The sequence below is a fragment of the Solea solea genome, chromosome 15 (genome assembly GCF_958295425.1).
Source record: "Solea solea chromosome 15, fSolSol10.1, whole genome shotgun sequence".
Lineage (NCBI taxonomy): Eukaryota > Metazoa > Chordata > Actinopteri > Pleuronectiformes > Soleidae > Solea > Solea solea.
The window spans coordinates 15,529,115-15,547,889 of record NC_081148.1 but is presented as its reverse complement, the minus strand read 5'-3'; the positions used below and the strand labels follow the sequence as shown (position 1 = coordinate 15,547,889).

Sequence of the window (18,775 nt, the reverse complement as noted above, 5' to 3'; positions counted from 1 at the left end):
GAGATTGTACCTGTAAACAGTCATTTTGATTTTCCTGAGGTGGAAATAGAACAACATTGTCCGCAGTGCCCTCTTCTGGCTGTAATGGGGGAGTGAATAAGAGAAACGTGATTGAGTGACACACACACAGAGCTGCAGAAGTCTGCACTTATGCACTGAAAACACAACATATGACACAAAAAAAAACATTTTTTAAAGCCATATAACAATCACATCCATTGAGCTCCAGTGCGTTTCGTTACAGTCAGTGAACTCTTTTACTCATGACACAAATGTTTATGTTAATCCTATTAGTAAAATCCTCCCAGTCCTCTGGTCACATGTCTGATTTGTTATTGCTCTTACGATAAATTATCCTTTAAACAAGTTGTTTGGCACAAATACAGACATACATTATGACCTTCCAACCAGCATAGGAGAGGATTTTCTAAGCTTGTGTAGCAGTAAACACAGATCACGTCTGCTCTCCTCAGATTAATACATTCCCATATTATTTTATTGAAGCCAACAGCGTGTGCAAGAGTTAGTTTTGTTAATGGACCATGCGCTAAAGAGTTCAGAGTATATATGCACACTGAAGCAGCACAAGGGTGCAGAAACCCCAGCCATTCAGTCTTACCAACGCCTCGGTCGTGCTGCTCTCGTTCCCCATGTCTCAGCCAGCTGCGGGGCCACAACACCAATGGCCCCCTCACATCAGATGACTGAAAAACACTGAGGGCAAAGTAAGGACCATCAGCATTCAGCCATTCCCAGGTTTAAAAAAGAAACAGGGCAAAGAAGAAGGCACAAAGTGAGGTGGGAGTGCTGTGGTCCCACACACTCCTGCTCTGTGGGATTAAAAGTCTTTGGTGTGGGGTTGAACTCACAGACTATAGTGTGTGTGTTTAAGAGATTAGGGATATGTGATGCAAAGCCCCCTCCCCATGAGCAAAGTGCAGGCCTTAGCTCTGCTGATGTGGATTGACTTTGGAACATTTGTTAAGAAAAGTGCTCTACAAATTAAGTTTATTATTATTATCATCATCTGCACTCAAAATAAACATCATGTGATTATCAAAGTGGATTAAGTTTACATAGATAGATTAAAACACCTGCTGCCTTATATTAAAAGTGACCAACAGGTCCAATCCTGTGCAAATGAACTAGACTAAGAACATCGACACATGCAGGCTGTCACATGGTTATGCTGGTGCATGTGATGTGACTGAGTGACTGTAACATACTGACACAGTGACTAAAGGCTGGGTAATCCCTGGTAAAGTAATCCTCATTCAATAAATGGCAGATTGTGGCATCTTCTCAGTTCTCTTCTCAGTGAGCAAGAGGTATGACACAGACTTTTAGATTTATCTTTAGATTGATGAGGACAGGGGAATGAAGAGGACAGGCGAATGAAAAGGACAGGTGAATGAAGAGGACAGGTGAATGAAGAGGACAGGTGAATGAAGAGGACAGGGGAATGAAAAGGACAGGTGAATAAAGAGGACAGGGGAATGAAGAGGGCAGGTGAATGAAGAGGACATGTGAATTGGCGCTAATTAAGGTCCCAGAGTGAGTGAGAAAGTTAAAGCATTTGTGACCTTTGACCCATGTTGACTGATACATTATGTGTTTACATATTTTATTTTGTCAGCACTTTAATTTGTAAAGGTTTGCCTTTAATTAAAAACAATTAATGTGAGATTTGTGTCCCCCTAAAAAAGTAACTAAGTAACTTCTACTCTGAGTAAATTTTAAACAAGCTACTTTTTTTTTAACTTTTATTATTTCATAAAAGTAATTCCTGAATTATTTCAGGAAAAGGACAGCAGCCTTAATACCTGGTATAACTTTGTGTCCGACACAGATAGAGGCATCATCATCATCATCATCATCGTCATCATCGTGTTCTGCACACGGCCTTGTCTTTATCGTATTGTAGCTGTGCAGTGAGCGCACGGTGCCACACAGAGGTTGTTTATGCATTCCTCATATGACTGTTGGGACTTTGTTTAGTCAGAAAGCACTGACCTAAATATGCATGACTTTATAAATAGAGATCTACCATGTCCACTGCTGTGCACTAGACTTGATTCTACTCTAGTGCACATGTATTCATTCACATGTCACGCTCCACCCACAGTGAAATTTAAAAGCTTGTATGTTCCAGTTTGCAGTCTTTAATTTAGACTTTTAAAGATAATGCAGTGACAACACGAGTATCTGTTTGCTCTTATATTCTGCAGTGTGTTCACTCCTCTCCTCTCATGCCAGCCTGATAGCTATTTGTGTGAATGGGGTGTAATTTCAGTCTGCACTCATGTGGATGTGTGCACACTTAAACTGGCAGCAGTGTTTTGGGGCGTTTTTCTGGCAGCACCAAAGAGCAACTGGTCAAATCATATGATGAGGATTTGAAGCCAGAGTCTCCTCTCACCTCATTATCACCCTGTCCGTCATTTAACATGAGTCCTCCACTAAGCACTACTGGGTTTGGATGAGCGCTGTATGTCTTTGCCTCAACACCTATGAGGTTTGTGTTTCCTGCCCCACATGTGACCCCTCCACTGGCACAAAACCCCACCAGCAGCACAACCTTCAGACATCTCTTATGTATTTGTTTTTTCAGTAGCACAGAATACAGGGCGTTGATATAAGTGTTTCACCAACGGCGCAAATGTGAGTACAATATGACATTGTATGTTTTCTCACTGCCAAATTCTGTAACACCCTGATGTACAACTTAATCCTGCTTTGGACAACACAAACAAATCCTGACCGAGTCTCTGGGAAAATATCACAGCAGTTCAACAAGGTGAGAGACAAAAGGAGATCAGCTAAGAAAACCAGGCAGTGTAGTAAACACACTAAAAACATCACACTGCATCGAACAATATGTTTTAAAAGCACAACCGTCACACAAACTTCAGTAGGAGCTCCAACATTAATTTACTCTTCTGTCTGAAGGATGATTATTTACCAAACAAATAATACAAATGTGTACCAATGCTGCACCACACTGTGAACTACTCACCACTGCAAACAACAGACTTTTCCACACGCAGTTCCTGCCTTATGATTGAACCCCCTTTACTCTGTTGTTTACGGTTTGTTTCTAGGCCCCTATTCTGAGGAGTCTGTTGCTATATTTGCATCACACCGTTGAGTGGAAAGAAGACAAGGACGAAGGGTGGTGGTGGACACAGGGCACAGGCAGAAGTGGGGACAGGACGGGGAGGGAGGAGCTCGAACTGGAGCTGGGGAAGCCATGTCAGCTTTAAAGCGGGGCGGGGGGGGGCTAAAGGTGGTGGAGTTGTGGTGTCCCCCTCAGGAGGCCAATCGGTCAGCTGGAGGGGAAACTAGGGCAACACTGTAAACAGACATGGCCATGCAACAAGGTGTGAGGCCACACAACAGCCTATTGTCTGATAATGTAAAGAGACTACAGATCCTCTAACATTCATCCAACATGTTATTTTGAGATACATTTACAATTCTACATGTAGTATATTTTGATTTGATGTGGCTCTTTGACTGACATGTGCAGACAGCAGCTGAAACATAGTCACCACAATTAAAGAATTCAAAAAATTGCAACCATGCCAATGGATCTTAGCATTATTGTGTGCATTTTGTATGCAGTGTTATCTGCCATGATCACAGCTGAGTGCTCGGTGTGGGGAGCGAGCAGGCTTATCATCTCTATAAATAACACTGATTTGATCAGCTCTGCTTCTGACAGATATCACAGTAGAAGCACCGCTCTCCGGTTTTGCCTCGCAGGTTTCCGTCTTTCCCAACGGTCCCTCAGGTTTTTGTCTAAATGAGTCGTGTACATTATTAGCCATTGTCTTTAGGATTTGTGAACATGGTTTCCACCTCCCTCTACCACAAACAGCATCCCTCTCTCCCCTTCCTTATCTGCACAGCTTGTTTTCCCTGCCGACGTCGCCCCCCACTGGAGTACACCGTCTCTCCTTCTCTCCCTCTGCCTGTGACCACTCAGCTGCCTCCTCTTGCACACTCTCCCCGCTCAGTGACAGGCTTTGATGTGATGCTGCAGTCAGCCTCTGCTCCGTTTACCTGGCTGTGAGAGATTCCTATGCAGCTCCCCATCTTGTATTCCATGTCCTCTGGTGAAGTGACCCTGGCACTACACGGCGGACAGAGCACCTTTCTGCAGAACTGCATCGTTATCAGCCAGGCTCAGAATTGCCCAAGCAGGCAGCGCTCTGCTCTGCTGTGGACTGAGAGCGTGCACGCCTCTCTGTCTGTACGAGTGTGAGCCTCAGTGACTAACAAATGCTCTGCACTGCGTTTCCTGTGGTGCGCCTGTGACATATATATATTATTATATTATATAAAAACTACATTACATAAGGACCTAATCAAATCATATGTCTAAAAAAAAAAAAAAGGAAGCTCTTCTTTCTCAGCCTAATATTATGAAGCCTGGGTTCAGACCACTGTTTTAGAGGGAGGGAATACTCAGAGAGAGATATGATGGGCAGCATAAAGGGAGCCTGCGCCTTTAAAATACCCTGGAGATGATAAGGATGGTGGAGCATCATCTCGCTGAGAACACACGAGGCTGCCAGTGTGATCATCCAACTGATCACTGATCACAGTGGAGTTCACTGAGCCAAAATAGAGCAGGAGCACAGAGATTAAATGACACAGCTAAGACTACATGAATTAAAAGGTCCAATTTTGGGGATGACCTTAAGCATGGTCAATGGTAAAAAACCTTTTGAGTTTTAACGATGCCTGAAGGGTTACAATTGCAGATTGTTGCTACCCTTACAGAAGAGGGAAGACTAAGGCTACGGATTTGAGATGAAGAGTAATTCTGCCAAAAACAACAAAAAAACAGCATTGTCCCAAGGCCAGAGAGACAATGTTACCATGTATTTCCAAATCAAACATTTGTTTGAAATTGTTCCTCAAGAAACATCCATCCATCTTCTACTGCTTTATCCTCCACATGAGGGTTATGGGGGGGGGGGCAACATAGGGCAAAAGGCGGGGTACACCCTGGACAGGACGCCAGTCCATCACAGGGCCACTTAGAGACAAACATCCATCCACTCTCACACTCAAACCTACAGTCAATTTAGAGTGTCCAATTTGCCTAATCCTCAAATGTACATGTTTTTTGGACTGCGGGAGGAAACCGGAGAACCTGGAGAAAATGCACGCACACACACACACAGAGCTTCCTCATGCCAATTGTTTCCCTGTCCCACACACTAGCTCTAACCTAATAAATAATATAGCCAGTAAGGACAGAAGGATCAACTGAAGGCTCTCCTAGTAAAACCTGTGCATCCTTAAATATAAAATGTATATGAAAACATCCAGCTGCATACTGAAATGTGTACACTGCTTAGTCACTCTAACAAAGTTAATAGAAGAAAACAAAAGGTAAAAAGATAAATAATATATATACAGACACATAGATATTCTATGCTGCTATTATAAATGTTATTATCCCAGAACATAAACCCTGTCTGCTAATGTTAATGTGCATGTAATGTTTGTCAATCTGCCTATAAAATGTATTCAATCTGGAGTTAAATATAGAAATAGTACTTACACAATGCAGAGTGCCAGCCATTTGCCTAGAAGTGATGACATAATGCACAGGTGCTTTGGCTCTTTTGCTCTGGGATCTGCTCTTTACTTAAGGCTGCATTTAATGCACAAGCGTGGTCAGTTACCTAGGTTTCATTTACCATTTTTCTACTTATTAAATTGGATATAGTTGTATATTAGAAATATATACTGTATAGTGCATATATAAATTAACAATATGGCTGTTTACACATGTGCACAAAATAAAAACTGCACTAGTTTTTTTTGCTTTTTATATTTTATTATTCAAATATCTAAGTATATAAGAACTATAAAACCACCAACACACCTAAAAACAACTTTGGATTCAGCCAACAAAAAGTGACGTGGTCCCTCACTCATTCTGTGTGGAAGGAGGCTGAATCATTGTGTCGCTGATGTCGAGGGCTTCTATGAGTTCCTGGAAAAGAACAGAAATAATGAAAATGACATAACACAAAGATAATGACACATGGTTTTCTTATATTTTTTTTTGCTAGAATAAGTCATTTGTGATCAGGCTTGAACTTGCTAACCTTCCACATCTGTGGACATATGGAGATGATGCACTGTTGACGGTTGGACGATCCTCCAGCTTCCACATCTCCCTCCGCTACAGGCGCTGAATCACAAAAAAAAACCAAACACAAATTTTATCTAGAGACATATTCTTTGCCATTTCCCAACCAGAAAAATACGACTAAGTGTAACATCTTCTCACCTATACAAGGCAATTTGTCATCATCTAGATACAGCCGTGCCAAACCGTCCTGTAACACAGGTCACACCTACTCGTCACATCTACTGACAATCACTAGAGGGCAGTCAAGCTCAATTTAAACAAACCTCGGCACAGGCAGCTCACCCTGACTAGAAAAGATGTGTGGAAAATGTTCTCTACTGTCCGGGAAAAAGAGTTGGGGTCGATGACAAACTCGTAGTACAATATTGGCGATGTTGCTGAAAGGCAAACAGACTGGTGAGCAAATAATAACTACACGGTGATGATTTTTTAAGCGCCTATGATGTTGAACTCACGATCATCTTCGTGATAACCCCTTAGGTACGCCAGGATCCTTTCCACCTCTTTCTCAGTTGCTTCTTGTTGGCACTCATCCAATTTCTTCAGCTGAGAGACAACATGGTGCAGTAAGTAACACATGTATCTGACACTGTCACGTGTGGCGTTGGCAACTGTAGTCATGGAAGTGCAAGTGTAGCTACCTGAGTGGGCATCACCCGTTTGGCTTGCTTGCTGGGTGCTTTGCTTTGCCGTGCTATCTTTTGTTTTGGGGGTGGAGGCTCTGCGTGGAAAGAGCCCCTCCTGATGGAAAGAACACACGCAGGGTAAAGAAAATGTTATAATTACACAACAAATATTAATAACAGATAAAAATGTCTGTTGCGAATTAAGTTTAAGGCTTGGTTTGGAAACGACTGTCCAGTCAATGGCCTAAATTAAGACTCGTTCAGACAGCCATGTCCATCAGCGGTCATTATCAGACAACTGTGTCCCCCAGTTCATTAAAAACCCTCAACACCACTAGTTGCCATGTTCATTTTCTTTTTATTGTTTTTTACTACAGCATGTCTGAATGTATGAGCGGTTTAAGCTGAAGACACTGTAAAGTCCATGGCATATAACGTTTATCTGACTTGGACTCATCTTTTTGATTTTTAAATACAGCATTATGTTGATTTTTGAAACCATCCAGACACTATGATTGAGCAAATCCCATCACAAAAGTTAAGATATTTTGAAGCATGATCGTATAAGGCATTGACATAAGAATAAGAGAATATGTTAGATCCTTTTCTGCAAACTGAAGTTAATAAATGTTCTCTCCATAGTACATATACCAAACTATTATCACCATTACAGCACACAGGAGTTTTTAATCTACTGCTGTCTCCATCAGGAAGTTTAACTCTGTTAACGTTTGTGTTTGAAATCCTTTGTTGGGATAAAGTGACACAAACTTAGCAAAGGGCGCAGCAGTGAGGTAAAGCAGCATACACATTTAATAAGGTTTATCACCGTGCTCATGTAAGTCAGTGTTGAAAACGTGTCAGTACCTCTTACAACTACAAAGTGACCATACACTCACATGAAGTGGAAGGACGGTGCTGTCCTGAAACAGCACTCTGCTCTTCTGGCTAATTTGTGCCAAGCATCCGGGGGAAGGTAGCCATCAGCTGTCCCTCCGTTGTTCTCGTCCTCGTCCTCTTCTAGTCGGTTTAGACCCATGAATGACAACTGTCAGAGACGCAGAGACAAAACCATTCTATTTTTTAACATTATCTAAAAATATATTTTTTTTTATCATGTTGCTGCTTTACTTGTAACAACAACAACAAAAATAATCTACAGAAATACTGTAAGTGTGATACAAAGCTATTATATAATACATATTTTGGGACTGTTTATTTTTCAGAACACCAAGTGAACTTGACACAATGTAATGAAACGAGTTACACAAAGCTGGATTTCTTAGAGCATGTTAAATCTGTGTAATACACTTAAATACCAGGTATTGCGATTTTTATGTAATTACAAAACTGATTTTTTTTAAAAAGACCTACATACTACTTGTATGTCAGTTTATTACTTACATAAGTTTTTGCCAAATATGTTGAAGTTGCATATTTACACATCAATCGCTTTTGTTCGCTGCTATTTTTTCTTGTTTTTAAATATACAGCACAAATAAATGTATTACTCACAAGACGCTCCGCAAAAGTGCTGGTATCAAAAGCAGAACCCTCAGCTAACATTTGACTGGCTTTCTCCTTTCCCAGGTCTGTGGCCAAAACAAGGAGTTGGGCATCCAGAGCTGCTTCCCTGGACTGCCGCACTGCCAAAGAACAGAGAGAAATCAAACTCTCTAACATAGTGTACATCTCTAAGTGAATCATACATGAAGGGTTGTTTCGTGGATACTACAATCCCAGGTACATACAATCAGTCATAAGGAAAACATTATTCTTTGGAAGCCAGTTGCTTTCACAGGGCTCAACAGTCTGAGGGTTATACTCGCGTGTATGAGTAAAAATAGATGTGTGCGGGGAAGTGAAATGACACTCAACAAGAGGAAAAAAAACAACTAATTATTGTGAATTAAAATTTCAAACAATATTCTAATACCATTATCACAACCTTGAATTCTATCCAAGACCGATATCAGTACTTTATTAAACTCTTTGAAACAACTTAATTGTTAGTATAACATTGTTGCGTTTACCACCAAGCTACAACTGGCCAATTACAAAAAAACATCTCCAACTGCATGGCAGACATGTGCAGCTCTCACTCATGTCCTAGTCATTAATAGTGATGGCGGACATCTCCCTTAACAGCATATTAACTGTGGTTATTGAAGAAGTTATGATCAAGGATTGTATCACACTTTACTTTACTTTGTGGTATCCAATGCAATGATGGGATGGGGCACACTGTGGCGTAGTGGCTAGTGTTATTATCTCCAAGAAGGCTGCCAGTTAGAGTCCTGGTTCAACTGAGGGCCTTTCTGTGTTAAGTCTGCATGTTGTCCCTTAACTGGACCCTCTAAATGTGAGAGTGAATGGTTGTTTGTCTCTGTATGTTGGCCCTACAATGGACCGGTGACCTGTCCAAGCTGTACCCTGACCTATGTCAGCTGGGATTGGCTCCAGCTCATGTGGAGGATAAAGTGATGACAATGAATGAACAAACAAGATCCAATTATTTTGCCAGTATAGGACCACTACCAATACCAGGCATCAAATGGGCTCGTCCTTACTCAGAATACACTTACCATCGTTAAAAAGGTTGTTTGCTTCTTCTAAAACTTCTGTCAGTCTATTGTTGGAGGGACTCAGCATATCCTCTCTATTCTCTATTGAAAAAACACAAGAATGTACAATAAGAGACTTCTTCCAAACAAGACAACATTTGTCAAGTGGCTGGCAGTCTCACTCACGTTGTATGCTGTTGATAAGGTCTCTATATCTGCTCCGAACTGCTTTCCTGAGAGTCGGGTCATCGTCGTCGCTCTGCAGGTCTGATGGAGTGAAGGCAGCGTTACCGTCCTCCCCGTTACGCTGCTGACGGCCTCCTCTCCCGGGACGGCCATTCTGCTGCTGATGACTCCCCTCGTCTCCACTGCCTCTGTCCCCCTCCATCTTTAGTTAATAGGCGGATGAAGCTGCGAGGGAAACACGCCGAGTCAAACCCAAACAAACGGCGTGAATGTGGGTAAACACCAGGGACAAGCGTAGAGAGGCGATTCTAAGGGGTGTATTCTACGATGTTTGACTGTTTGACTATGATGTCAAGTGCGTTTAACAAAGTCAAGACACGAGTCTGTAACTTTGGCTCACTTACAAAGACTAACCATAAATATTACACGACTTAAATCAAGTAAAATAGAACACATTGCCCTCATGGAGTTGTGCTGCCTGTGTTCCAGGAAGTAACCTTCTAAAGCAACTTAAGTCGTGTTACTGTCGCGCTAACCTTTCGCGGAAAAGTGCCGTGGCGTCAAAGAAAATCTACTCACGTGTCGTCAATAAACGTCCAATGGAGGTAAAATAATAATAATAATAAAACACAATAAAAAAGCGGAACTCCAGAAACCAAAACAGAAGCGAGATACTGCGACACCAGCAACTACAGCGGAAAACGGAAGTACTGCACATTGTATCATCATGTTGCTCTCACATTGTTAGCTAGCAAAATCAGTTAGTGACCTAGATTATCATTGAAGCTGTCCACGCGCATGTCACCACGACACCACGTTCAAAAAATAAACTCACATTGTAATCTAGTGTTTCTTCTAAAACGTCAACTGATTACTAATTAAATAACGCCAACATACCTGCTAACGTGCAGACGCAGGAGTGCGCCATAAATATGTTAACCTCGTCATCGTGGAAGACGAAGTTCGTTTTGTTTTGGTGTTTTGTTTTGGGTTTTTGTTTTTAAACGAAACCACATTTTATTCTATTATGATCATTTTTTATTTATTTTTTGAACACTGTTGTTGTATGGCCATATTTCGAGTCAGTTAAGCAATTCATTTCTGCCACTTGTTTGTCAACATACAGTGTTATGTTGTGTTTACAGTTAAAAACTTCAATAAAATAAGTAAATAAATGACTTGAATTCAAGATAAACTATCTCTGATGTCATCAAACTAATTCTACGTCAAAACAGCTAATCAGCGGCTGCATCATTTGGAGAATATTGACGTACCTGAACGCTTCCTACATAAAAAATATAATAAAAAACAAACTTGTAGCATCACAGCATAACAAATGCCGGTTCCTTATCAAGGCACTGGACGTAAACTGATAATTTGACAGTGGCGCTCGGTTACACTACAACTGTGTAATACACTCTTTGTACGCACATTAAGTAAAATAATCACATTTATTTTACAGTGTGTGATTTAAAAGCAGACTTCATTTCCTTCAGCGGGCTGTCCTGTCGAAGGGGAAACTATCTTCAGTAGATGCGTGCGTAATGGCTGCGTGATGGCGTCACCAATGAACTGGTCATCCCAGCTGTACGTAACGGTAGATGGCGCTCCAGTCTGTCTCTGAGGTATCTGTGCTCTAAGGCCGCTCTTATATTCTTTCTTTTTTGAATACACCGTTGTCATAGTAACCAGCAGTGCCCCTGCCTGTCTCTTCCAGCTGATAGTTGTCCAACTTCACTCTTAACATGGGTTTTCATGGATGAATGAAGTTTAATATGGTAGGTATCTTTCGGTTTTTTTCTTTCTTTTTTTTAATTTCATTTTTATCACATACTTATAAGTTCACGTTAAAAATGCGTACACGTTAAATTTGTATGCTTTGAAATATTTATCTGAGAACTTTTTCTTTGTATAGCGGTCCTGATTTATTGTAATTCGTGTTTTGGCTGACTGTTCTTTATCATGGAAATATGGGTCAAATAGTTTTCAGCATTCTCATGTGCTTGTTTAAAAAACATGTTCATTATTAAGTATTAACCGTAAACATTTGAAGTGTCTATTTGCTTTATGTCTGCATTGCTACAGCCGAGGAAAACACACAGGCAGCTCTAATCCCTCCATGACCTCTCCACCGTGGATTGACTGAGGATTGTGCTGGAACACAGGAGCATTGAGACTGAAGCAGCAGGTGTAAACTGTAAACTGTAGTTTACACGATGGAGCAGAGATCCACCTCTTCTGCACTTCATCTGGATCTTAACAACTTCGACAAGCCTGAAGCTCAGAGGAACAGGTACGTCTTAACCAGCCCCCGCTCTCTGCAGTCCTGTGCACGTCTCGGTATCAAACCTGTTGACCTCCTCATCAAATCTCTGAATGAGTTGACTGTGGGACACAATGACGTGCCTCTTGAGGCAGTGAGAGTTATGCACGAATCCTATGAAAAGGAGAGGAGGAGGCTTTTACAAATGTGCCGAGAAGAGAGGGAGAGGATTATCCAGGGAAACAGGTGGCCTGGCTCTGACAGAGTGTCAGGCCTGGAAGTGGTGCCTCTCACCAAACTGAAGGATCACTCAGTGCACACACAGTCCATCCCGTATGCAGAGCTGTGCTCTAAAGGCAAATCTGTGAGCAGGTCAACTACTAGTAACAGAGAACCAGACCACAGCACAGTCTGCAGCTTCAGGCTGGGAAACCGCAGACACTCTCCTGCCACTGAGAGGAAGGTGGAGAGGTTCACCAATGACATCCAAAGGGAGATGTGTGTCACAGTGTCTGAGAGAGACCGCAAGATAGCAGCTCTCATGCTGGTAAAGCACGAGGAGGAACAAGCGCGCCTGAAGCTCTGTCGGCAGGAGGAACATGAGCGAGAGGAGGCCCGGAGACAGAGGGAGATTCAGCGGGAGCAGGCAGAGAACAACAGGAGGAAGAAACTGAAGCAAAGTATGCAGCGCTGGCAGGAGGAGCTGGAGGCACGCAGGAGGCTGAGGGAGCATCAAAATAAAGAGAAAGCAGGACACATGGAGCAGGAGGTGATGCTGCAAGAAGATCGCTGGAGGCGGCTGAAAGAAGAGGTGGAGGCACAACACAGAGTTAAGTTAAAGGCCGCACAGAAAGAGGCAGATCAGCGCAAACACTACCAGGAGAAGCTGCTCAGAGAGAAACAGGAGGCAGAGAAATGGGAACAAGAGCAGGAGCGACTGCTAGCAGTGGAGAGGGAGGAGAAGGCCAGGAGGAGCAAAGAATTAAAGAAGATGAACGAAAGAAGGAGGCTCCAAGAGGAAAACCATCGGGAGCTGCTACGTCATATCCTGCTGAAACAGCAGATAAAGCAGCAAGTGGAGGAAGAGGAGGCACAGGTGAGGAGCACCCTTGAGAAGAAGTTGCAGCACACCTGTGAGAAACGTACGCATGCTGTGGAGGCACGGATGAAGGAGCTGCATGAGAGGGCAGCCCAGGAAGAGGTGCAGGTTCAGAGAGCACAGCTGAGGTCCAAATTACACAGCGTCCAGCAGCTCACACACAAGCAGATCCTGCTCCAACTGAGCCAGCGGCGCATGGAGAAGGCAGCTCTGCGCTCCTCAGCCCGGCTCAGGAGACGAGCTCAGCAGCTTCAGCAACGCAACAAACAGAGGCAGCTCTGCCACCAGAGGCTCAGAGAGAGGATTCAGAGAGAGGAGGAGGCAACGAGGAAGATCAGAGAGAGCTGCATCTCCATGAAGGAGTGGAGGAGGGAGAGGCTGCGGAGACAGCGAGACCAGATACTGCTGGAGGGGCAGATGCTGGCTAGAGCCTCCTTTCACATGAGGGAGAGAGTGAGGCAGCACACACACAGTCAAACCTTTCATCAGATGGCTCTGCAGGCTCAGCTGACTGCCTCCATGAGCCACATGAAACTATGAAACAAAGGTTTTACTCCCATCCTGACTTCAGGATGACGCCACATCTGTCAAGGGCTTGAGTCGGTTCAGATAGTCAGTCTATGACGAGAAGCCACAGTGATTTCAGAGCTCTAAAGCAATGCAGACAATAATTGGGCATTCTATAAAAACCAAGCAACACAGAGGGCGCTTACATGTCATGGATCATCACACAGAGTTGTTTTGGCTCAAAACCTGTTACTCAGTGAACCATGTGCCGGATTTCAATAGTGAATTCAGGAGTGTAACGACATGAGGGGTCAAAGTGCAGTTCGATATGAATCCACGTGGGAGAGATTGCCCTTTTATACACATTTCTCCTTCTTAATGATTTTGTATCATATTAATCTGGGGTTATGTCTGGTCGTGCTGCCTGGCCGTGCAGGGGCCTCCTGTCAGGGTAAAGAAAACTGTGCTGTGTGGTTCGAATTGCACGATTTAGCTAGTTACTGTGTGGTAATACAGCCTTATCTTCCTGGTGAGATTGTTGAGATCAAACAAAATCAGGGGGGCAGGTTGAGTTTTCAGATTGTGGAGAACGAGTTATGCCACTAACTTCAGTGTTCTGAGTTTCTGAGTAACTGGAGTGCAGAGAAGAGAGGAAAGGTTATGGGAGGTCCTATTTAGAATGATCTCACTGCAAGTACGAATGAAAAGTAAACAACGCAGCATGTAAACAACAGTAAAAGTATCACTCCTGCTCTGGAAAATGGCAAATCATAAACTAGCAAAGTGATGGAGTGATCATGTATAGTCAAAGACAGTGTTATATGTTCCAAAATGTGTTTTAATTTTATAGTAAAAGGAGATTTTTTATCACATATCAAATAATAAATTAAACTTTCAAGCACAAAACGTCTTGATATTTGTCTGTATATAGCATTGATAAGATTGTTCTGTGTGTGTCCACATCTCACAGGTAGTTCATCAAAGGCATATACCCATTGGGGAAATATTAAAGCATCAAATAGTTATTATTATAAAGCAAGTTTTTATTTTTTATTATTGGAAATGCAGACGTGTCTATTTCTTAAACTATCATGGGCACAAATTAAGTGAGACTCCCTCTTGGTAATCTCAGTATTTGCTCTAATATGTGTCCAATAAGTTTGGTCAGTTGCACAGAGAAACAACTCTTTAAAACTAGTTGCACAAAAAATACACTTCACAAACAAAGGAGTTAAAAATGCACTATCTCACATCATCTGTAACTGACGGTATTTGGTCCCTGCACATGCCTTGTCCTCCGCTTTAACTGTAACCATTTCACTGACAACACTACGTTGTTTTTAAGATTCTACAGCAAAGTCCTGAAGGACCAACAACAGCTGGACTCAAAGTGAGCTTTGACTAAGAGTATAACCTAACCCCTTACAGGCCGTACACAGAAGAAACTTGTTTGACATCATTTTCCTCTCAGGTAAGGCAACACAGTGCCTTTCTCAGTCATCGTGCAAGCCAAGAGCCAGTACCATTGGGACCCCGATTCCGAGAATGAGAGTCAGCATCTCCAGGAGTCCTACATGGCGTTTATGATGGATCTCTGGTGGAGCGCCAGCGTTCTGCTGAAGGCCGGAGGAGTGTTGGTCTGTTCTGCTGCTGCTGATCTCGGGGAGAACATGCACCGTGGCCACATAGAGGAAAGTCCCAGCGGAGAAGAGCATTCCCACACCTGTTGAGTTGAGCTGGTTCTGAGGCGAACTGCCAGACTGCAGACACAAACACATTGCATCACATAATAAGAATAATAATAACATAGAAACACTCACTGCAACTGTACGAGATTGAAATATAAGGTGCTTCTCAAAGATTGCTTCTCAAGGATTTGTTTAAGTTGGGTCCTACAGAGATAAAGCAAGACTCCTTCCTTGCATTGTGGGAACATCTAAATGGAACAAAATAACAAGTGTGTGCATCATTGTTTGATTGACGATAGATTCCAGATCGGAGCGAACCATTTTTTGGGTCAAGGAACTTCCAGCAGGAACAAAAGAGGCCAATGACGAGGAATTGGGCTTATAACCAGAGGGTCACTGCTTTGATTCCTGGGACAGGTCAAGGGCAGGGTACCAAACCCCCATTGCTCCCTGGGCACAATTCTAGTATTTTATCTGTCCTTCATGCAAATTAACAAACATAGCCATTGCAGCTTATGAGTAGGTTTGTGGTTTCTAGCTGCGTATTAATGTCAGTTGATAGTGGCATTTACTGGCATTTGCACACAGGATTGTGGGTTCCTCTGCTGAGCTCAGGAAACAACAACATGCATCCTTGTAAATCCTCTGTCCTAAGGACTCAGTCATTCATAGGATTTTAAGAACCCTACACACAAGGACAGTCTTTTGGCAGCGGTTGATCGTGATATCAAATCCTTGATATCATGCTCTGAGAAGCATCTTTTGTCTTTCAGCTGCATTCTTACTGCGTGTAATATGAAGTAAGTGGTGATGGCAACTACAGGCGATGCTGCTGAAAAGGCCAGCAAGTGTCCCTGGATTTGTTTCTTCTCAAGGCCGACGTGCATCAGGAAGGAGACCAAACCAAAGGCTGCAGGTGCCTAGGAAATAAGAGTAAGCACTTTTTTTATTAATGACGTCGTGTTCATGACGAGAACAACTATGTTTGGTTCTCAGAGAACCTCACCTTGTGTAGAATCACAGCAAAAAACACGATGACTTGCACGGTCACTTGACCCGTGGACACGGCAGCACCGAGGGCAAAGCCATCAGCTGTATGCAAACAAAAACAGCATTAATGGGAATATTGGTGCAGCCCGCGGTAGGTCAACTCTGACTAAAGCTCTTGTGATTTGAAGCATAAAAGATTCAGTGAAGCAATCACATGCTGAGTCACATGAGAACAAAGCCTCTGGGGCTTTCTTCAGACATTGTGTCTAACCTGACCAAACACAAAAACTTGTACCTGCAGCATGAATAACCAGCCCAAAAGTTGCTGTGACACCAGCGGTGTTAGGTAACCAGGTCGTTTGGTCTGAAATAAAATACGGGATATGTGATAAGAAAACAAAATGCCAGGTGGAGCTGCCTTTCTGCCAAGGGAAACTGGTTCTGGAGATCTGCCTACTTACCTCGCGTGGAAATGTAACTTCCAATCTGATCCACGACAAACATAAAGGTGAACCCCAATGTTAAAGCCACACCAATGAAGAAACGAGGTGGAGGGCCTTTCTCTGTGGAGGAGGCGTTTCCCTCGCTGCTATTCAGACTAGATGGCACATCAAAGGCAGAGGATGCTGTAGAAGAAGGACCGGGACAGCGTTTGATCACATGCACACAAAAGAGGACAAGGCAGAGATGCAGATGCAGAGTGTCATACATATGTACACAGATCCACTTCACACAATAAAAAGGAATCTCCTGCCGCTCCTTAAGATCCATGAGACAATCAACAAAAAGAGACTAATAATATATGTAATTATAATTCTGGACTATTTTACATTTTAAAGATTTTTTTTTAATCTCAATCATATGGCAGCTTTTTAGTGGATTTAGGCATGAAGCCATGGTTAAGACCACCTGCTAAAAGGTTAAACCATGCATGAGAAAGTGGGAAAAAGGGACTCTGAACATCGCATGGTTGATGGTGCCTGACAAGCTGGACTGAGTATTTAAGAAAGTGCGGATCTACTGGGATTTTCACACATCTTCCAGCCGTTGTTTACACAAAACGGTCCAAAAAAAGAGAAGAAGAAAAATCCAGTGAGTGGCAGTTCTCTGGGCAAAATGCCTTGTTGATGCCAGAGGTCAAAGGAGAATGGCCAGACTAGATAGAAATGATAAAAAAGGCAACGTCAACTCTAATAAACTCCGCTATGGTAAGAACGCACAACATGTCAAACCTTGAAGCCACTTAATTAGGTACACAGGACCTCTTTTAAAGTCGCCAGTGAGCGGAATTCAAATATTATGGATCACTTGCTGGAGAAAAAAAAGAGTTTTTGAACTGGTCATATGATCATCTACACATCAATCTCTACACCCTATTCAAGCATATTTCAGCTGATTATATTTTCCACTAATAAACCTCCACCTATCCAGGAAAAGCACCAACGTGAACTAGTACCAAGAATTACAATAGCCATATAGCACATATTCATGCCTTTTATCCTAGTTTCTAAAATGCCTTTCTAAATATTATTAAACGTCTAACACTTTCAATACAATAATATATTGTATTTAATAATTTTTTTTTTTTTTTAGAAATATTCACACAATGTGTCCCACAGAGTCTGTGCTGCTTGATTTGAGTTGTAATGTTGTTGATATATTATTCTAAATGTGATCTATAATAGTTTAGTTTTTTATGTATAATCAAGTCTTTATGTCAGAGGAGGAGGAACAGTGTATTTGGTGCTACTGCTCACCTCTCCATGACTCCTGCAGTAAATCCACTCCCTCTGGGATGGTGATGGACAGTGCTGTCCCACACAACAGTCCTGCCCCCAGAGTGGACACAAACTGCAGGCTTCTCTGAAAGACAAGAGTCAGTCCACACATGAGGACATCAGCTGATCACTGTCTGGGGCTTTTTTTCCACACCAGTCACTTTCATAAGAACATAGCAACATAACCAGTAACGTTATCTACAGCAAACGCCCGTGACACAGTCAGAAAAAGAAGAAGCGCAGTCTGTCACACGGAGCTCTAAATAAAAATAAAAAAAAGGAACTTACCTCAGAAAGTGTGAACAAGAGTGGAATGAATCCAAGTACAAAACAGCCGACAAACATCGCCACCGATATGAGTGTAATAGTCAAACCCTCGTCCATGACGAAGACCTCTCCTTTGACACACGTAAAAGTGGCGGCTCACTTTGGTCCTGTGCTACATTTCAGTTTAAAGTCCGCATGGAAACGGAGAGACTGGTCTGACTGAGTCTGGTTCGGACCACGGAGGAGAATATAATAAAAGCCATTCTGACTTTCCACGTCGCACATCGGTATCTCTGCTCCTCTGCAACACAGCAGCGACACTTCCCTCCCGAGCAGCAGCACCTAGTGTCAGACACGGGGAACTGCAGCTCCGCGCCAACCTCCGCCTCTCCTGCAGGCGGGAGCAGCGAGAGGTCATTCAAATAAACAGGAAGGATTTCAATGATCAGCTTTGCACAACTTACCAATTATAAAACGCTCTATTTTGTATTCCACATTTACATTTTACAAGTACTGTAACACAGGCCGATTATTCACAGTTCAAATGTTATTTTCTGCCTGCTTATTAAATAAATTATATATAATTTAAGGTTTTGGAGAACGTAGACTTTCAGGGTTTAAAATAAGCT

The 18,775-nt window shown here is 42.6% G+C and overlaps 4 protein-coding genes across 15 annotated transcripts in view; 1 reads left to right on the top strand and 3 right to left on the bottom strand.

Moving 5' to 3' along the window:
* The window catches only part of tacc2 (transforming, acidic coiled-coil containing protein 2), a 46,739-nt gene extending 40,726 nt beyond the window's left edge, over nucleotides 1-6,013 (bottom strand). For 3 of the 12 annotated variants that reach the window (XM_058651731.1, XM_058651737.1, XM_058651740.1), the window contains exon 1: nucleotides 4,066-4,305. In XM_058651731.1, coding sequence (XP_058507714.1) covers nucleotides 4,066-4,173 — 108 coding nt within the window. In that variant the 5' untranslated portion in view covers nucleotides 4,174-4,305. Of the gene's footprint in view, nucleotides 1-10; nucleotides 80-619; nucleotides 715-3,016; nucleotides 3,162-4,065; nucleotides 4,308-5,905 lie in introns of those variants that run through there. The other 9 variants (XM_058651735.1, XM_058651741.1, XM_058651732.1 and 6 more) reach the window with 7 other exon arrangements.
* nsmce4a (NSE4 homolog A, SMC5-SMC6 complex component) lies at nucleotides 5,906-9,756 on the bottom strand. The gene is made up of 10 exons (XM_058651744.1): nucleotides 9,555-9,756; nucleotides 9,390-9,470; nucleotides 8,320-8,450; nucleotides 7,704-7,852; nucleotides 6,820-6,919; nucleotides 6,634-6,724; nucleotides 6,461-6,555; nucleotides 6,317-6,365; nucleotides 6,132-6,217; nucleotides 5,906-6,016 (listed from the first exon to the last, which is right to left on the bottom strand). Exons 1-10 carry the CDS (start codon nucleotides 9,754-9,756, stop codon nucleotides 5,951-5,953), a joined length of 1,050 nt encoding a protein of 349 aa, XP_058507727.1. The 3' UTR covers nucleotides 5,906-5,950.
* A 1,293-nt stretch (nucleotides 9,757-11,049) lies between these two features.
* Nucleotides 11,050-14,329, top strand: LOC131474026 (coiled-coil domain-containing protein 177). The gene is made up of 3 exons (XM_058651743.1): nucleotides 11,050-11,179; nucleotides 11,272-11,332; nucleotides 11,640-14,329. Exon 3 carries the CDS (start codon nucleotides 11,771-11,773, stop codon nucleotides 13,454-13,456), a length of 1,686 nt encoding a protein of 561 aa, XP_058507726.1. The 5' UTR covers nucleotides 11,050-11,179; nucleotides 11,272-11,332; nucleotides 11,640-11,770; the 3' UTR covers nucleotides 13,457-14,329.
* A 116-nt stretch (nucleotides 14,330-14,445) lies between these two features.
* LOC131474028 (zinc transporter ZIP9) lies at nucleotides 14,446-18,484 on the bottom strand. The gene is made up of 7 exons (XM_058651745.1): nucleotides 18,168-18,484; nucleotides 17,859-17,964; nucleotides 16,563-16,727; nucleotides 16,397-16,465; nucleotides 16,118-16,203; nucleotides 15,897-16,031; nucleotides 14,446-15,183 (listed from the first exon to the last, which is right to left on the bottom strand). Exons 1-7 carry the CDS (start codon nucleotides 18,261-18,263, stop codon nucleotides 14,917-14,919), a joined length of 924 nt encoding a protein of 307 aa, XP_058507728.1. The 5' UTR covers nucleotides 18,264-18,484; the 3' UTR covers nucleotides 14,446-14,916.
* Nucleotides 18,485-18,775: the final 291 nt, after the last annotated feature.

Bases quoted from the DNA above. Each gene is read 5' to 3' on its own strand.
- LOC131474028 (XM_058651745.1), bottom strand. From the start codon at position 18,263: ATGGACGAGGGTTTGACTATTACACTCATATCGGTGGCGATGTTTGTC. The intron at 17,965-18,167 runs GTAAGTTCCTTT...CTTGTCTTTCAG, and splicing joins TCTTGTTCACACTTTCTGAG to AGAAGCCTGCAGTTTGTGTC. The intron at 16,204-16,396 runs GTACAAGTTTTT...GTTTGCATACAG, and splicing joins GCTGGTTATTCATGCTGCAG to CTGATGGCTTTGCCCTCGGT.
- LOC131474026 (XM_058651743.1), top strand. From the start codon at position 11,771: ATGGAGCAGAGATCCACCTCTTCTGCACTTCATCTGGATCTTAACAAC.
- nsmce4a (XM_058651744.1), bottom strand. From the start codon at position 9,756: ATGGAGGGGGACAGAGGCAGTGGAGACGAGGGGAGTCATCAGCAGCAG. The intron at 6,725-6,819 runs GTAGCTACACTT...GTTGTCTCTCAG, and splicing joins AACGGGTGATGCCCACTCAG to CTGAAGAAATTGGATGAGTG. The intron at 6,366-6,460 runs GTGAGCTGCCTG...CCTGTGTTACAG, and splicing joins ACACATCTTTTCTAGTCAGG to GACGGTTTGGCACGGCTGTA.